At 52.7% G+C, this 18,993-nt stretch overlaps 2 protein-coding genes across 9 annotated transcripts in view; one reads left to right on the top strand and one right to left on the bottom strand.

The window, feature by feature from the left end:
- AHDC1 (AT-hook DNA binding motif containing 1) overlaps positions 1–18,993 on the top strand; it is a 66,587-nt gene that overhangs the window by 20,309 nt on the left and 27,285 nt on the right. The gene's annotated exons all lie outside the window — the stretch shown is intronic.
- Positions 523–11,201, bottom strand: LOC308656810 (uncharacterized protein; the record flags this gene model as incomplete). Its single annotated transcript, XM_081308166.1, has 3 exons — positions 523–1,677; positions 7,125–8,425; positions 11,151–11,201. The coding sequence occupies 2 exons, from the start codon at positions 11,199–11,201 to the stop codon at positions 7,325–7,327; spliced, it is 1,152 nt and encodes a 383-aa protein (XP_081164292.1). The 3' UTR covers positions 523–1,677; positions 7,125–7,324.

The following is an 18,993-nucleotide window of genomic DNA, read 5'->3' on the forward strand; positions in this document are numbered from 1 at the left end:
GACTGAGGTTTTTGTTGATTTATATATTTTTTGCAGTAGTAGAGACTGAATCAAGGAGTATTGTACCACTGAGCTACATCCACAGTCCTTCCCCCCCACCCCTAGATAGTCTCACTGAATTGTCCAGGCAGGCCTTGAACCTGTGATCCTCCTGCCTTAGCCTCCCAAGTCACTGGGATTACAGGTGTGCACCTGGTGGGGGCTGTTATTTATTGAGTATTTAATCAGTGTCACATGTACTTGTATAACCATTTTGCAGATGATGATATAGATTCTGAGAGGTATAGTAACTCTCCAAAGAAACATAGTAGCGGCAGAATTGCAGCCATGTTCTTTAAACCAGATTAAGAGAAGGGGTGTGTGTGAGGCCATTGATCAGACCTGGCCTGGAGAGGGACAGAGGGAGTAGGAAGGAAAAGACAGAGGTGGGCAAGACCTCAAACTTGGGAAACAATTAGGGCTGGGGATGTTGCTTGATGGTAGAGCACTTGTTTAACATACACAACAAAGCCCTGGATTTGATCCCCTGCATTGAGGGGGTGGGGTGGGGGTGGGGAGGGACACAGGCTCCCCAAGTGGACTTTCCTAGCAAAGAAGGCAGAGTACAGGGTAGGGACTGGTGAAGACAGAAGGAAGGCTTCTTGAAAGAGGTGAGTCTTGAGAACTGGGTGACTTGAAGGAGATGGGGAGCCAGAGCATTCCAGGCAGGAAGGCATAGGCTAAGGCCTTGGGGTGAGAATGAGCTGCCTGGCCTCAGGCTGAGAGGAAATAGCCCAGTGGAATGAGGGCTGGGAGGTCTGGTAGCCTCAGGGGCTTAGAGAGGTTGATAGCCCTAAGGAGATAGGGAGGGCCACAGATTTAGGAGGTTTAGCTAATCACCTGGAAAAGAAAGAGAGCATAGCAATCAACAGGACAGGCCCTGGAACCAAATCTGAGCCCAGAACTTCCTACCCCACATCAGGGTAGGTCACTTAACATCTCATAAGGGGTAGTACTTCTATAATCCCAGTGGCTAGGGAGACTGAGACAGGAGGATTCAGAGCCAGCCTCAGCAAAAAGCGAGGTGCTAAGCAACTCAGTGAGACCCTGTCTCTAAATAAAATACAAAATAGGGCCGGGATGTGGCTCAGTGGTTGAGTTTCCCTGAGTTCAATCCCCAGTAACCCCCCCCCCAAAAAAAATGCAGGAGGGGGTAATCAAAGTACATGGTTTCTTGGATGAAATAATCTTGAGAAATGCTTTGCACGATGCCTGGCAGGTAGAAAGCCCTTGATTCATTCATTAATTCCTTAACTATCAAGTGCTCACTTGGTATCCGACACTCTTCTAAGCCTGAGACACTGTGTGATTGAGCAGTGAACAAAATAGATAAAAATCCCTGCCCTCAAGGAGCTTACACTTGGAGGTTAAAACAGTTAACACCAAAACAAGCAAAACATATGGTTTGTTAGATGGGAAGTGCCGAGGAGGAAAATGAAACAAGGCAGAGCTCCAAGGTTGCAAGGTTATTGCAATTTTGTTTTATTTCTTAAAAATTTCTAGTTTTTTTTTTTTGTTTGTTTGTTTTTTGAGAGGTCTTGCTATGTTGCTGAGGCTGGCCTTGAATTCCTATGCTCAAGTGATCCTCCTGCCTCAGCTTCCCCAGTAGCTGGTCCATGCCACCAAGCTGAACACCAACTGCAATTATAAATAAACTTACAAAAATGGAGGCTGTAGTTATTATTTGCACTGTTTGAAGGTTTTAGTAGAAAAAGCATCTTTTCAGTTCACCAGGCATTTATCCTTCATGAGAATTACTAGTAGAGATACTGCTGTTCTCATTTTATGGATGAGGACATTGAGACTCAGGAGAGAATCTGAGCCAGGATTCATGACTTTGAGGACAGTGCTATGCTGGCCATGCCTTGTGGTTGCCTGTGATGGAGGCAGTACTGTTCCTGAAAGAGCAGAGCACAGAATGAGAGTGACATGGAGAAGAGGGGCACTGCTAAGGTATGTCAGTGTCCAGGGATGGAGCTGAGCTGGGGAGCAGGGGCAGGGGCCTTTTTCCTAGAGCCAGAGCTGTGGTCAGCATACTTCTGCCTGATGAGAGTGAGCTCAGAGAGTGGCTGGACCCAGGAGCAACCCTGAGGGCAGAGCGGGGGCAGCAGGCGAAGCCTGAGACACTGTGTGATTGAGCAGAGGGGCAGAATCTGTCCAGAACTGAGTGAGTGTGTGGGTGGCATTGAGGCTGAGGGGAGCAGGGAGGAGAGAAGTCAGCCCATGACTAGATGAGAGGGAACAGCAAGGAGTTTGGCTGGCCGGAGCCGGCTGTGAAGGCCCTTGAATGTCAAGCCAAAGACCTCAGCCTTGACGTTGATGTCAGCAGTAGGGAGCTATTAAAGGTTTTAGAGCAGAGACTCAGTGTCACGAGAATGGGATTTGAGGAAGATGTCTCTGGCACCAGGTGGAGATTCTAAGGAGGCTAGAGGTGGGGAGCTCACTGGGGAGGCGGTCACAGCTGAGCAGGTGAGAAATGAGGAGGTCAGATCAAAGAGACAGCTTGAACTGGTACAAGAAGTAAGGCCTGGGAGATGACCCTCCTGGGCTGTAGCCTAGAGTCTGCCCAGGTTTTCTGAAGGACCTTAGGCTGGTTCCTCTCCTGCCCTCTGTGCACCTGTATTTCCCCATTTGGGTTGAACTAAAGGTTCCTTTCACTCTTTTTTTCTTTTTTTTTCAAAACCTTTTCGGCTAAGGATCCATTTTGAGAAGATCACAACTGTGGCTAGAAGCCTTCAGAAGAATACAAAACCAAGTTTTGGTTAACATTTTGTGAGGTTTACAAACCTGCCAAAGTCCATCTATGGAACCAAGCTAGATGATCAATAGTAATAAAAATAGCAGCTAGCACTGAATGCTAATTACGGGGCAGGTGCTGGATAAAGTGATTTATCTCATGCTCTTGTTAAAGCTCTTTACCAGCTCTATGAAATAGGTACCATTCTGTTTATTCCACTTTACAGATGAGGAAACTGAGAAGGCCTTGAAAAGTGAAGTAATTTGCTCAGAGCAAGAATTTAAGTCTGGGTTTATCAATTCAAGAGCTTTTTTTAAAAAAAAAAAAAAAACTTGGTGTTTTAAAATTTGTTTATTTATTTTACGGTTCTGGGGATTGAACCCAGAGACACTGTACCACTGAGTTACATCACCAGCTCTTTTTATTTGAGACAAGGTCTCACTAAATTGCCCAGGCTGGCCTTGAACTTGTGAACTTCCTGTCTTAGCCTCCCGCAAGTAGCTGGGATTATAGTATGTGCCACCATACCCAGCAGAGCTTATGATTTTACCAGTAAGGTTAGCCTGGGATTCTAGGGCAGGAGGGAGAAACAGCAGGGAAGGGACAGATATGGGAGGATTTCCAAAGAAAGCCATAGAGGCCAGGTGCAGTGGCATACTCCTGTAATCCTAGTGGCTTGGGAGGCCGAGACAGGAGGATAGAGAGTTCAAAGCCAGCCTCAGCAATGGTGAGGAGCTAAGCAACTCAGTAAAACCCTGTCTCTAAATAAAATACAAAATAGGGCTAAGGATGTGGCTCAGTGGCTGAGTGTCCCTGAGTTCAATCCCTGGTTAACCCCCCCTCCCCCTTAAAAAAGCCATAGAGAAGACAAAGCTAGAGCTAAGGGGAAAGAGGGTAGCAGTGTCAACTCAGCACTGAGGTAAGAAGCATTGAGTGGCTGGAGGTGAGGGCTGGTGAAGATTTCATTTGGAGCTCCCTTTCCTGGCTTCCAGAGCTTGGATCTGCCCCACATGGCCCCCAGCCAAGTGACCTGCTCTGGAGCTTGCTGGGGAAGGGTGGAGCATGGGGCTACTCTAGCTTCTTGGCCTGATTACATTCAGCCCCCTTGGCAGAGAAGGGCTTATCCCTGACTCTTTGACTCAGCCTCCAGTGCTGTCTCTGGAATCTACCCTCCCTCCCCCATCCCAAGGCCACAGAGAAGGGCCAGTGGGCCTTGATCTCTCTAGGGGAGTTCAGAAGTAGAGACACTCTTTCCATTCCAGAGAGGAGTCCTGGGGCCCATCTGCTGAGATCAGAGTACAGTCTGGATCCCAAGCTCCACGGCCCATGTTAGGCAATGGTTTAGATCCTGGTTGGCAGCACCACTTAGAAGCACAGTAGGAGGTAGTGTAGATTAGAGTAGGTCACGGTCTCAGACTGGAATTTAGATTTATGGTGGGTTGGATTTGTTGGTCATCTATTATAGGGTCTTTCTATAAAAATTGTAAAAAAAAAAAAGACTGTAAAAATTTTAGGCTTTGTAGGCTATTCAGTCTGTTATTAATACCTTGAAAGCAGTTATAAACAACACATGAACAAATAAACTTGGCTGTGTTCCAATCAAACTTCAATTATAAAAAACAGACTACAGGCGGGACTTGGCCCATGGGCCATAGTTTGTCAACTCCTGGTGTAGAACCTTCTTCCTCCTGAGGTGTGTGTAGATTTTTAACTTTTTATTAGACACTGATATAAGCAAACAAGCTTGAGAGGGGTGTCCAGCTGGAATCTAGAGCCATAGTAGGTTAACATGAAAGGTGATCTAGAGCCACACCCTTTCTGGATCTAACTTTTGGGCATTGGTGAATAAGAAATGGACTAGACAGTGGTTTAAAGCAGACTTAGTTATATTCTCTGGCTGAGCCTAAATTCACAGAAAGCTGAGGCAGGGTGGTATGGGGTAGTGAGATTTAGACCCACACATAAGACTGTGGTCTGAATATGGGGAAGTGGGTGAGCTAAAGCCACACAGATATTGATCTAGAGCAGGCAGAGCTTTGGTCCTAAGCCAGAGCACCATATGATCTACAGCACTGTCCAATACAAATGTAATGCGAACCACATATGTAATTTTAAAATGTCTAATACCCACATTTATAACAAAGTAAAAAGAAGTAAAATTAAATTTAATAAAGTACCTTATCTAACTCATTATAAAAATATTATCTCAACATAATCATTGTGAAAATTGAGATTTCTGCATTCTTTTTGAAACAATTGTTTTAGTTGTTGATGGACTTTTATTTTATCTATCTATTTATTTATTTATATGCAGTGCTGAGAAGCGAACCCAGTGCCTTATACCTGCTAGGCAAGCACTCTACCACTGAGCCACAACCCCAGCCCTTACTTTAAGACTTTATGCCAGGTACAGAGGTACATGCCTGTAACCCCAGCAGCTCTGGAGGCTGAAGCAGGAGGATCACAAGTTCAAAGCCAGTCTCAGCAACTTAGCGAGGCCCTAAGCAACTCAATGGGATCCTGTCTCAAGATTTTTAAAAAAGCTTTAAAAGAGGTTGGGGATGTAGTTCAGTGGTTCAGTGCCCCTGGATTCAATTTCTGGTATGAATGAATGAATGAATAAAAAAGTAAGACTTCAGAATCTGGTGTGTAGCATGTCCCAGTTTGGACTGGCCCATGTGACCTGTGGCTATCTTTTAGAAAAGAGGCTTTTCTTTGGATGAGAGTCCAGAGGAGTCATGACCCAGAATGATCTGGAATAAATAGGATTGGACATGCCAGAGGTTACACCCTTAGCAGAATTGAACTGGGTATAGGCTGTCCCAGTTTGGGAAAGCACCTGGGCTCTGGGTTAGGGAGTGGGGGATTCTTTCCCTTGGAGTTCTGACTAACTGGCCTCAGGTGGATCATCTCTGAGCACTGGCCCCCAGCTCCTCCCTCCCTCATCCCAATGTCACTTCTGACTCTAGAGTCTGGTCTGACCTGGCAGGTGGGGGAGGGCAGAGTGGCAGCTGGACCCTTGAGGGAGCCTGAGCTCCACCCCTCCAAACCAGCTGCTGCCAGCCTTCCTGGACTGACTCTGTGGAAACCTGGGGGCCCTGAGACAGAAATAAACCGCCAGGTTTCCGGGGCGGAGTGGGGGGCCTGCCAGCCGCCTTTGTGCTTCCTTGCTGGGGAGGTGAGGGGGAGCAGGAAGCAGCTCCAGGCCCTGTCCCAGGCTGTTCCCCCTGTATGTCATCTCCCCTTACCCCCTCTCCTCCCTGAGTGTAGAATTTGATGGATTAGTAAACCCTGGGGACCCAATAATCTGGGACTGACACTTGAGAGCACCAAGTGGTCCTTTAGGCTCCTTGACACAGCTTGGTGCCCATTGTTAGGACCCTATCCTAGGTACTCCTAGCTGCCTCAAGTCGGGAACAGAACAGATTCAGAGGGCTCTCTTGCAGCACTAAACTAGGAGTTGGATGATTTGTAGTGTACCAACCTCTGCCCCTAACTAGCCAAAGGCAACTTTGGGTGGATCACAATTTAAGCCTCCATTTCTTCTGTTAAAAATATTAAAAGAGAGAGAGAATTTTTTTATTATTTATTTTTTAGTTATTGGCGGACACTACATCTTTGTTGGTATGTGGTGCTGAGGATCGAACTCGGCCGCACGCATGCCAGGCAAGCGCGCTACCGCTTGAGCCACATCCCCAGGCCTTAAAAGAGCATCTTGTGTTGGACACTGTAGTTCAGTGGTTAACTCAGCCTCTGAAGCTAGTTTTTCTGACTCTGGGCTATGCCATTGTATGACATTTGGCAGGTCATTTAATTTTCCTGCGTCCATTTGTTTCCTCATTAGGAAAAAAGGGGATATTACCTTCTTTAAGGGAACCTTATAATCAAGTAAGTTAATTTGTGCTAATAACGCAGGCAGATGCTCAGTGTTGGCCATTACCACGGGTAGTGGCTAGGCTCAACAGGATTTTAAGTGAAAATGCATTGTTCAAATGTGAGGGACTTTTTCCCTTAAAAAAGGCTTTCTTAAAACCTTTCATTAAAAACAAAAAAGAAAAAGGAACCTCTCTCAATTTATAAAAATTATAAAAATCTGGAAAACTAAAGCTAACAAGCTTTTTTTTTTTTGGGGGGGGGTATTGGGACTGAACACAGCAGTCCTTTACTGTTGAGCTTTTTAAACTTGATCCTGAGACAACTAAGTTGCTGAGGCTGGCCCCGAACTTGCAACCCTCCTGCCTCAGCCTCCAGAGTCGCTGGGATTACAGGCTTGCGCCACAGCACCGGGCGCGAAGGTGTTTTGCCTAAAGAGAATTACACAGCAAGCAAATCTTGATAAGGTACCTACCATATATAGTCATGTAGCTCATCCCCAATTTACAGGTAAGGAAATCGAGTCCGGTGATTGGTCACTGGTGCACAGTGGCGCTATCCAGTGAGGCCCGAGTCCGCCGCTGGGGAGGGAGTGCCCAGGCCTCCTGTGCTCACCGGAGGAGGGGCGTGCAGGTAGCGGGCGCCCGGGAGCCTCCGCCGGAGTCAAGCGCGCTATTAATAATCTCGCCGCTCCGCCCGCGCGAAGCGCGCAGGTCCGGACTGTGGCAGGGTGCCTGCCGGCCCGGGTCGGATCCGGGTCGCCGCCCCCCCCCTTTCCACGTGACACCCCCCCCCAACTCTGCAGGCAGCGGAGGGCCCAGGCGGGCGGGCCGGGGGCCAGGAAAAAACCAAAAACGCCGCGGCTGGGCCGCTCCCCTCCAGCTCAAAATAGCCCCCAGGCTGGGGCTGCCACGCATTCCGCCGGTCCCGGGGCGCGGGAAGGGGCGGCCGGTCGGGCTCCAGCCGGGCCCGACGTGGCTGCCCCGCCAGGCTGGACGGGGTGGGGGGCGAGGGCGGGCCGCGCGGCCGGCCGGCATGTGGCTCTCCTTCGGGGAGCCTTGGCAGCCCGGACTGCGCGCTGCGCCGGGATGATGGAGAGCTTCTGGAATTTCCTGCAGCTGGAGAGCGCGGCCGACCCGGGGAGCGGGCCGAGCGCGCGGCTCGGAAAGGGGCGGCTAGCGGCCCGACCCTAGGGGGCGCCTTCCTGGCGAGGGTGCTGGGGAAGATCTCCCCTCTCGGCCCTGAGCTGCGAGCGGGCCCGGAGCCTCCACCCTCCTGCGCCGCCCTTTTCGGGTCTGGCGGGGGTCCAGTCCCGCCCCTCCCGGCCTCGGCGGCGGAGAGGGGCCAGGTGCAGGCAATACCCCTCCCCCAGCCGCCTGGTTTCCCTCTCGGCCCGTCACCTCCTTCTGGAGTCAAAAGCCCTGCGGCCTCCTCTGGGAGGGGGTGAGGGTGGCAGGGATCTGGGGGCGGCCAGGTAGCCCTAGGGGCGGCGGCGGGAAAAACTAGGAGGCAGACTATTCCGCCCCAGAACGGCTGGACCTGCAGCCTGGAGCCTTTTTCTCGAACCAAGGCGTCCAAGGGCTTCTGGGAGGGAGGCGAGGTAGTCCTCTTCCAGCCCCCCTCCGCCCCCAACTGCAGAGCCGGTAGGGGGGCGGACCTGCTGGAAAAATCCTGGATAATTTCCCCGACGGAGACAGCGGCGGCTTTCTTTGGGGGCGGCTCTGCACCCTGAATATCCCGGAGTCTAGAAAAGGGCCCCCTAGAGGGAGGGTCTTCCTTTTACTGGAGTCCTGAGAATCCAGGGTAGTAGGTAAGTGACCTCTCTGGACTCACTCCTGGCAGTGGGGTCGGGGAGGGAAAGAGGCCTACCTTGCCCTTTGTGGGGGAGGGGAAGGAAGAGATGCTTTCCCACAACTTTGCTGCGTTCCAGCACCGTTTGGTGCTTTGCAAACTGATGAACCATTTGGCAACTCAGCAGGCGGCTCCCCCGCCTAGAGTGGACCCCTTCTCCCCCTGCCTGTGGCCTCTGTTCAGTTCCATTTCCTGCCCCCACCTAGCATACACTTACCATGTTAAACAAAAGCAAAGAAGATAGGCCCAGTTGGAATGTCTTCTCCGCCACTCACTGGTTGTGTGACCTTGGGCAAGTCCCTTCACTCCTGAGTTTCCCTTTCCTCATGAAAAACTAGATAATAGTGGGAGGTCATGGCCTTATTGTGGGGCTTGAAGTAGCAAGTTTAAAGCAATGAGCATAGTGTATGAGGGCATAAAGGGCACCTGTGTAACAGCCCCACCCAGAGGAGCAGAGGCAGCCCTCAACGTCTTTGAATCCCCTTACCCTCTAATAGCCCTGTGAAATGTGGCTTTCCAAGGTAAGTAGTCCTCTTAAGCTGGGTAGGATGGAAAGATGATGGTTTTATTGAGTGTTCACTCAGTAAATAGTCATTAAATACATATTTACTGTTTTTATTCTCAGCTTCTGAGACCTAGGACTGGTCACAGTAGTGTTCAAGTTGGAAGGGCCCTTTGAAGTCCTTCCTGCCAGGCCAGCTCAGGGGGAAACTGAGGCCTGGAAAGGGGATTGAGTCTCCTTACAATGCTTCACTGTTGTTCACTATGGGTGCGGGGTGGCGCAGAGCACTGACCTGGCTTCCTGGGTATGGCCCAGGCAGGCTTGAGGCTGGTGGAATTCTGTTTTCCTCTCTCTCCCAGCTCCTTGTTGACCTTTCACTCCACCACTGCCAGATACCCAGATTCAGATTTGGATGCCTCTAGGCCCTTCCTCCACCTAGGAGGTCAGCCTGGACCAATGCCATTCCCAACCTTTCTCACCCCACCTCCCCAGTTCTCTGTTTCCTGTTTGGCCTTCCTTGTCTCCTGGGAAAGACCCTGGAGGTACTCAAAGAAGCTTGAGGTTCCATTTGTGTCTGTGTAAATGAGCCAATTACCACACCTGTAAGCCTCAGTTTGCTTTTCTACAAAGGGAATTGAAATAAAAATTCTAGGAGAACACCTCTTTGCTCATCTGTCCCAGACACCTCTTCACTCATCTGTCCCAGAGGCATCCTGGCAAAGATCTTTTTAAATAATAGAAGGCAGGAATGCCCTGGAACTAGAGGGAATTTGCACTGAAGGCCAGGTATAGGAAGAGAATAACCTTTTCTTTGATTTGGGAAGGCAGTGAGCCCTGGGATAGGAAGTGGGACAGGGATGATCATCCACCAGATCTTTTTGGTAAAGTCTGGATTCATCTCTCTGAATATACTGCTGGGCAGTTCCCGTAAACTTCTTTTAAGGACCACAGACTCTCTCCCAACTAGCCCAGTCCCACTTCCCTCTGCCTCAAGGAAGCCTTTCGGGGCTGTTACTCTTTCTTCCACCCTAACCCTGAGTTTCTCTGCACTCCATAGAGGACTCCCAGTGAGGGACTATAAAAGAGAAAGGCTGGAACAGCAGTTGGGCTGTGTGACTTTGGGCAGGCTGCTTCCCTCTCTGGGTATCTGCTCCTGCATAGCAGAGGAGGCTGGATTAGTGACTCCCTAAGGCACCTTCTAGCTCTGACAGGCTCCAAGCCTGTTTTGACTGATGTATCCTAGGAGATAGGAGCACACAGAGAACTAAGTCAGCTGGGAGATCCCTGTCAAGGTACCCCCACCCCCAGTCTGAGGTGCCTCCCTTGTTGAGACACACCCTTCAGGGATACTGGTGGAGATTGTGGTGGGTGGAGGGTACATATCACCCAAGTGAGTGGCCCTGCTGATTCTCAGGGTTCATATTATCTGGAGAGAGGTCTGTGCTTAAGAACAAGAGCTTGTGTCAGGGCAGTGTGACTGCGTGCTGTTAGGGGAAGAGAATGTGTGTGTCAGTGACCGGTCAGCCTCCAGGGAGTGGGGTGTCAGGCACGAGGCAGCTAGCTTGAGGGATGGTGTGTGCAAAAGAGTGATCACAGAGGCAGTCGGTGTATCAGGGTGTGTTCAAGACAAGGAGACTGGCAGTGGGAAGGAGGAAAAACCATATATGAGCCAGAGAACCCAGCTCTGGGTCAGGGCAGGCCGCCTGGCAGGCTCTAGCCTCATAGGGAGTGATGGAAGAGTTTCGCCTGTACCTAGGTTTGTCAGCTTGTTTATGGGTGTTAGCTGAATGGCACTGTTCTGAATTGCAGTTGTCATGCTCTTTTGTGGGGGTATCTATCTGTGTAGGGGTGTTGTCAAGGTTTCCTGAACCGTGAGTATCGGGATGTGTGGTAAGGCATTGGGTAGCCCTTGGCCATTTGGGGTGCTGTCCGATTGTACTGAGGCCATTGAATGGTATTTTTCAGGCGGCAGGCGAATCCTGGCTGTTTTGGGTGCCTCTTCTCTTCTGCAGAGAGGGAAGCCTCCTGTCTTAATCGGTCCCTCCGCAGGTAGGCAGGCAGCCGCAAGCCCGCTCACTCTCAAAGTAATTTTACCACGGTGCCTAAGTCAGGAACAGGCGTGAATTGACCTTTTAACCCCTTCCCCACCACGGGATTAGGCTCAGTTTCCTGTTCAATCTCCTCCAGAACCAGTTCCATCCCGCTTAGGCCCCCCCAACAGTGGATAAGCAAACCCCCTCCATCACTTTTCTTCTTCCACCCCTATCGGGCCTTGGGGGGGCTTGAGGGCCAGGGTGGTGCAGGGTCTGGCAGGAGCTGAGGGCCCAGGCGGGAGTGATAAATATTGAAGAGGAGGGATTTCGGTGTGGGCTGGAGCAGCTGCAGTGGTTCGAGTGTCACACTATCTCTCCCCAGGTTTACTGACCCATTTCCATTCACGCGGCTGCTGGTTTCCTAGCAACGGCAACAGTCCCCCCAGAACAGGCGGAGTGTGTGTCTGCCATTAGCGACTGCCGCAACTGTGTCAAGGTTACCCCGCTCCCTGCAAACCCACCCCGGCGGGTTTGTTTTCTGCCAGCGCCTGGCACACACCGTGCCAGCCAGGCAGGGGGAGGGTAGGGGGCTGGGGGCCAGCCCAGGGGCTTGGGCTTGGGCGAGGGTGGGGGGCGAGGAGGAGCTACAGTTCCCGGTCCAGTGGGAGCCAAGTTGGACCGAGTCCGATGCAGCCACCCCCCCACACTTGGCTGGTGGAATTCCTGAGCCCGAGGGGAACAGGGGGTGGGGCTGTCCCTCAGCCCTGACCCCCGAGATTCCAGAGCCTGGGGGGAGGGGTGTGGGCCGAGGGGCCTCTGGGAAGCCTGCCCGGTCTGACCCCACCTGGCTTGTTCTCCTGCCCTGGCTTCCTCCCACTTGTGCAGCAGCTCCATGCTCTTCTCTGCTCTCAGCTCTTTGTCCCAACCTCTGTGCCTGGTCTCCCCCAGCAGACTCCCCAGGGCAGGGTTGTATTTCTCCCATCAGACCAGGGACTCCTGAGGTTGGGGTCCATGATGCCTCAGCACCATCTCCTGACTTAACAAATGTCGTGGGAGATGAGATTAAACATTTAGGGTGGCAAAGGGTAATTCCTTAATGGAGACTACCCCATCCTACCCCTCCTTGCTGGAGGATTCTGTCTGCACTCCCCAGCACCAGGCAGTCCTCATGTGGGACTGACTAGAGGAAGTGGAGTACCCTTCCTTTTCTCCTGAAAGCCAGGCTGCAAAGGGTTAAAGCAATTCCTGCCCCCCTGGTCTTGGTATGTGAACTCCCCCAGGCTGGGGGGATGGGAGGGTGGGGGTCTGTCACCTTACAGTCACTCATGTGGTCAGCTCAGACCTGACCAGTCACATTCCTACCCAGGAGGGCTGGGGCTTGAGGCAGAGGGCAGGGGCAGAGGCAGAGACCTGGAGGAGGCTGAGTTTATAGGAATGGAAGATCCTTTGGGTGGGAGAGTGGGGAATACAACCCAAAAGTTGGGGCAAGAGGCAGCTGGGGTTAAAGCCTGAATCCACCTCCTGTTCCTTTAGGTCTTAGTCTCCCTGACTCTCCTCCTAGTTTGCACCCCTTAAAACTTTCTGGGTGGGTCCACGTGTCTAATGACACAGGTACAGACCTGGTCCCAATTTTAAACAAAGAAAAGTACGTGGCAAAGGCAGTTTCTGACATGCAGAGCAGCACAGGGAGTTGTGGGTAGACTTTGTGTGTGACTTTGTGATGCTTGGGGGAAGCTGGCTGGGTCAGAGGTTCTGAGATGTAGGGTGCCCAGTAGGCTAAGCTAGACAGCAGTAAGAGACCTGCGTGGGGACCCAGGGAGCCTGGTTCTCTGCCCAGCCTTGTGCCTGGCTCCTCATGACCTCAGTCTCCCAATCTGACAGGCTTAGGCCAGTGCTTTCTGAAAGCCCTTCTGCCCTTTTAGTCAGTGGTTCTGGGTGAGAGATGAGGGTTGGGGGGCGATGGTCTGGAGAGGTGTGAGAAGCTGCCAGCTCTAGGGGGAGTTGCAACATGATCCTGCAGCGAAAATAGCCCAGGTCATTTTCAGCTGCTTGGGCGGAGGTATCTGATCCCAGCAGGGCAGCATGGGCAGGGGGCAGGGAGGAGCATTCTGTAAAGCTCTCTGGGAAACCGGACGCTAGGATGGAAGGCTAGGGAAAGGTTGGCATGCCCAGCTGGGCTTCCTGAGACCCGCAGGGCCTTGGCAGGAGCCCAGGAGTGAAAAGACAAGAATGCAGAGGGTTAACCGGAGGTGAGGGCTGGACTCTGGCCCCCTTTGGGTCCTGGCCTGGATGAGGTGAAAGGTCAGCCCCAAGGAGTCCAAGCACAGCTGGGGAAAAAGTAACGCGATCCTTCTCCCTAGCCAGGCTCTGGGGATCACAGTGCCGCCGCCCCCAGGAAAGGTGCTTTGACATCCCCAGGAAGGGACTTGTTTCACTTGTTCTCAGCAGGAGCTATGGGTTAGAAGAGGGTCCAGGCCCATGGGGTCAGGGAGATTTGCAGGTCAGGCTCCCCAACTAGTATGGCAGTGCTTTGTCATCCTGGGGTCAGGGGAGGTGGAGGTGAGCCTGCTGGAAAGGTTAAAGGTAGCCTACTCTGGGCCCCATTTACCAGCATGGGGTGGGGGAAGCTTAGGGGTAGGAATCCCCCCAACACACAAACAGCTTGATTAGTGAGGGTGGCCATCTGGTACTAGACTGTGACATTGAGATGTGCTTAGGGTGAATTACACCTTGACTGAGAAGGCTTTGCTGTCAGGTTGTAGGTCTGGTGGGATACTGTGGTATAAGATGATTTCAGGGGAGGCAGAGATGACAACACACAGGAGAACAAAGGCTCTGAAGTCAAGTTTGACCTGGGTTCAAATCCTGCCTCGGTCTTAAGCAAGCTAACCTAAGCATCAGTTTCCCGATTCATAAAATAGGACAACTAGTATCCACCATGTAGGATAATTGTGAGGTCTGCACAGAATAGGTGCTCAGTAAAAACATAATGGTAACTGGGCTGGGAGCACAGTACCTAGCATGTGCCAGAGGTGGGTTCCATCCCTGGAACTGGAGAGAGAAAAAAAATGTATTAAGCCTTATGAGGTGGCTTACAGGTCACACACAACGTGGAGCCTGGATTGCAGCTGACGCTGGGTCTCTATAGAGCAGAAACTGGTAAGCTATAAACAGTATGAAGGAGAGAGTAGTTTGAGAATGGGACTGGGTCACTGTCCTCAGGGCTGTGCATGAGGCTGTGAGGGTGACCAGATGGGACAGGGTGAGGTGAATGGTGTTGAGTATGTAGCAGGGGGTAGTTGGAAACAGGGTTGATCCTACCGCCTGGCATCAACCCCCATACCCCACCCTGGCAGGCTTTGTGCGGCCGTGTGGGTGTAGCTGTTCCCGAAGTGCCGCTGTAGGTATGTTTGAGAAGGCGCAGGCATCCCGAGAAAGAACAAGTCGCCTTTTGTACGCGTCCAGCCCCCGACAGGGCTGGGCCCTCTCTGGGGGATCCCCTGTTTCCTCGCCCAGTTCCCCGCCCACGGACAGCGCCCCAGCCCAGCCTGCCTCAGGCCCCCACCTGTGGGGCTCAGAGGTCTGAGCGCCCCCTCCCGGAGACCTACGCTGAGGGGCTGAGGGTGTGGAGAAGGGGGTGGGAGGGGGCGTGCCCAAAGCCTGCCCCGCCCTCGTGGCATCACTCCAGGTGCTACCAATCTCCAGAAGCCCCGCCTATGGGCGGCACACATTCTCAACAGCACCGCTCCCTGGAGTTGGGGACGTGCGGTGGGTGGAGCTGGCGGGAGGTGCGGGAGGAGGCAAGGCCAGCGATAGGGCTGGGAGAATTGAAGGCCTCTCCCTTCCTGCTCTAGGACAGGCTGACCAGGCGACCCTGACGCTGAGTGCTGGGCTTTCTTTGAAGAGCCTCACAAGACCTCCCGGAGTGCTTCACTTTCTTGCCCACCTGTCCATATCTTACTGATTAATACTCTTTGCACTAAGCCTTTTCAGAAGCGAGCCCTACCATCTTTTTTGTTTGTTTTAGTTGTTTTATTGCCTTCACCCTTTTGGTGGCCCTCTGCAATCATAGCAGAAGCTGTAATACTACGAACACCAGCCGCAGTCCACTCAGTGGCTGACTCATACCAGACACTGTTGTCTTTCTTGAAACATCTTAGCTGATGCATCTCTTCCAGCTTTCTACCTTGTCTCATTGAACCCTTCTCACCCACTGGGACGACGTCTGGGCAGGGGTTATAGACATGGTCTAGCTCAGAGAAGGCACTCAGTTTAGGATGGATGATAGATGAGGAAACAGGCTCATGAAGGGAAAGTAAGTCACTTAGCAGGTAGAACAATCAAAACTAGAAACCAGGATTCCTGACCTCTTTCAGACCTTTAACTCTCATGTGTGACTGAGAGTAGGGAGTTGCACAGAGAATTGCTAGAGGACTTCCCCTTCTCCACGGGAGGATCTCTGTCCAACTGCTCCCTCTCTGCAAAGACCAGAAGAACCCTAGGTCTGTCTTTGCAGTGCACACAGCTTGTAGCAGAACCTCTAACTGCTGGGAAGAGGAGATGCTGGAAGGGCTTTTGCAGGCCAAAAGGGGCAGTTCTGGGCTACAAGGAGTATTATGGCTCCAGTGATTGGGGGGTGCTGGTTCTAGGGACATAAAGATTTAGCTTACAGGTGGGAGGTTCCAAGATGGGCAAAGAGTGTTGGGAACCAAAGTATGTGGGGGTTCAGTGCAAGGGAGGCAGGGACTATGTTGGGCCAGCACTCCCCCACCAACAAGCTGGCCCAGCGGAATGCTGGGAGGCCCCAGGGATGAGGCCAGGCAGCCAAGGTGTCTCTGGTGGCACAGAAGCAGTTAAGAGCTGCCTCAGCCCGTTCCTTCAGACAATTAGTGACATCTCGCTTGACAACACCACACTGAGCCGATGCAGACCTCAGTCCCCCTCCCAGCCCCCCCACGGCCGCTTCAGCTGTTTATTCTTGGGCTTTAACAATTGGGATTCTGACTTGGAGGAGCGGGCGCCCCGCTCTGCCCTCTGACCCGCCGTCTCCTTGGTAACTGGAGCCCGGTAGGCCTGGGCTCTGCGTTAGGATTACAGATCCTGAATTCACAATCTTGCTGCTCCCCTGCAAGCAGAGGCTGCAGCAGCAGCAGCAGCATGTGGGATCTTCAGCTAGACCAGAGGGGACAGAGAAGAAGGGTCCCCAGGGGCCAGCGTGAGACACCAGTGGGAACCTAGGATGGCACAAGCAACCTGGAGAAGGATGCCCCCCCCCCTGCAGCCTCCAAGGGGTTGGGCAGGGCCCATTGCTGTGCTCCACTCCCAGCATCTCCCAACCGCTCTCTGGAAACTTTCTTCATGGTAGAGCCCTGAGGGCAAGGGCGAGGGCAAGGCTTCTCCATCACCCCCCTTTCCCCCCTCAGTCAGCCCCCTACCATGCCCAGAGCTCCAAGTGCCAGCAGACTGTGCCCCTGCCGTGCCCGCCGCCATGGCAACAGGCCCCCTCCCTCGCCAGCTCTGCTCCTTCCTCCCCCCCCCCCAGCAGCCAACTGCCCCAGCTGAAACCGGAGCCGATGCATCTGTGAGCCTCATGCCTAGACCCACATTCCATTTCTGTCCTCTGTCCCCCCCAGTTCTGGCGATGACATCTCCCCTCCTCTTTCTCCTACTTACGCCCCCTCCCTCCTTGCCTCTGCCTACTCCTGCTGTTCCCCCCACACTCTATCACTTAGTGTCTCCCCCTTGTTCCCGCCCCATTCTAGGAGTGTGGCTCACCCTCTCTGCTGTCTCTGATGGTCTCTGGGTGTGTCACTCCCTACTTCCAGCTCCCTGGGTCACTGCCTTGGCCTGCCTGTGGCAGGCTCCTCTGTCTCTTTCCCACCATGTGTCTGTCTCTCTTTCTCTCCTTCTGTGTGCGTGTGTCTTTGTCTCTGCATCATCCTGTCTGTCTCTCTTTGTCTTTTTCTTCCTCCTTCTTCTCCCTTCCTGAATCTCTTTCTTGCTGTCTTCCTTCCTGTGGCATGTGTCCCCCCTCCCCATCCCTTTCCTCTCTTTCCTGGTCACTGTCTCCCAAGCCCTCCTTCCTTATCTCTTTCTCCATGATCTTCCTCTTTTTGTCTCTAATTCTCTGCCTTGATTTCTCCCTCCCTTTCCTTCTCTTTCTCTGACTTTCCTTCTAAATACAGAAATTCCTTTCAGGTCTCCTCCTTCTCTTTCCTTCTTAGCCATTTCTCTCAGCCCCTGGTTGTGGAACTGAGGGAGGTCCTCCAGAATCACCCCCAAAGAGCCCCCTTACTAGTGAGGGCCATGTGACTTGAAAGCCCCATTGGGCATGTATGAACCTGAAAGGGAGGGTCTCAGGTTAAAGAGCCTGCAGAGAGTGGGGTGCCAGGTCTCCCTTTGTGGGGTTTTGGAGGATGGGCTTTATCCACCTGGTTCATCTTTTACCAGCCCAGGTAGTGAGTACTCCCAGGGGCTCTGTGTCAGCCAAGAAGCCTCCTAGATATAAGGACTTAACAGAAGATCATGTCTAGACCTCACCGATTCCTGAGATTGGTCCTCTCCTGGTACAGTAATAGCTGTCTTGGACCATGCCTCGGTTTACCCCTGTGGCACAGGGTTATACCCTTGCTCTAGCTCTGACTTCTTGAAAGTACTATAAGAGGGGCTGGGGATGTGGCTCAAGTGGTAGCGCGCTCGCCTGGCATGCGTGCGGCCCGGGTTCGATCCTCAGCACCACATACCAACAAAGATGTTGTATCTGCCAAAAAACTAAAAAATAAAAAAATATTAAAAAAAAAAAAAAAGAAAGTACTATCAGAGTCCCTGAAGCAAACTCAAAGTTATGAGGAACAAGGAAAGTCTTGAGTAACTCCCGAGCCCCTGCTCACCAACAGCAGAAAGGACTCCAGCCCAGAAGAATCAAGGTCCTGGTGGAATCAGGGTCCTGTCTCCTTAAGTGCTGGGTGGAGGACAGTGCCCGCCTCCCCCAACACTGGCAGCCCCTGCTGTCCAGCCCTCCCAGTCTGGGCAGTGGCCTCTAGCCTTCCTCCTGTCATCCCTCTTCAAGGAATGAGCTCGGAGTCATGGGCAAACAGGCCTGGAGTGGGGAGCCAGGCCTCTAGAGCCCAGCCCTTGCCTCTGGGTGTGGTGAGGCCTGGTCAGGCAGACAGTTCTAGGACCCTGGGGTCTGGGCACTACTCACCAAGGGGCCAGGCGGGGGAGTAGGGGTGCCTGGGGGAGGCGGGTTGCACGCAAGGCATGCTGGGCCCCCTCGGCGGGTGGGTGGGGGGAACAAAGCTGGCATCGAGGCCTCAGCTAAAATTAGCTGCTTCCCTGCGCGGGAGCGAGCATGCCTGCCAGCCGCCCAGATCGCCGCTGCCTCGGCAGGCCATCTGTCGCCACGTTTTGCTCAGTCCCTCAGGGCCCCCCAGCTCCAGCCACCCCCAGGGGCTGGAGGAACTCTGTTCTGAGGCTGTTCCTGACCAGAGCTCTGGGCTCTGCTGCTGCTGTGTGACCTCAGGCTAGGCCTATCCCTCTCTGGGCTCTTGTAAGAGGGGGGCTCTTGTACAGTGCTGACTACCCAGGTCCCCTGCTCATTCTGAGCAGCAGGTGCTTCTGGGGTCATGGGGAGCTGGGATGTGGGCTGAGCTCCTCCCTTTGAGCTGCTGCTCTAGTGCAAGGTTTGAAGGTGGGCAAAGTGAGGTTTATTTAGGGTAAAGGTGAGGGGGATGACAGTCCTATCAAATCCCTTGGTCTTGGGGTGGTCTTCTCTGCATCCAACGGGACCACCCCCAACACACACACACACACACACACACACACACACTCTTCCAGGCAATTTTAAAGAAACAGCTCAGGTGGGAAACCAGCCTGGGCAAGTCTTTTGCCTTCTCCTCATCTAGTTCTCCCTCTTTTCAGAAAGAGACTTCCTGTTTCTTGAGCACCTGCCCACTTTA

This window comes from Spermophilus citellus, assembly GCF_964194105.1.
Source record: "Spermophilus citellus genome assembly, chromosome: 9".
Lineage (NCBI taxonomy): Eukaryota > Metazoa > Chordata > Mammalia > Rodentia > Sciuridae > Spermophilus > Spermophilus citellus.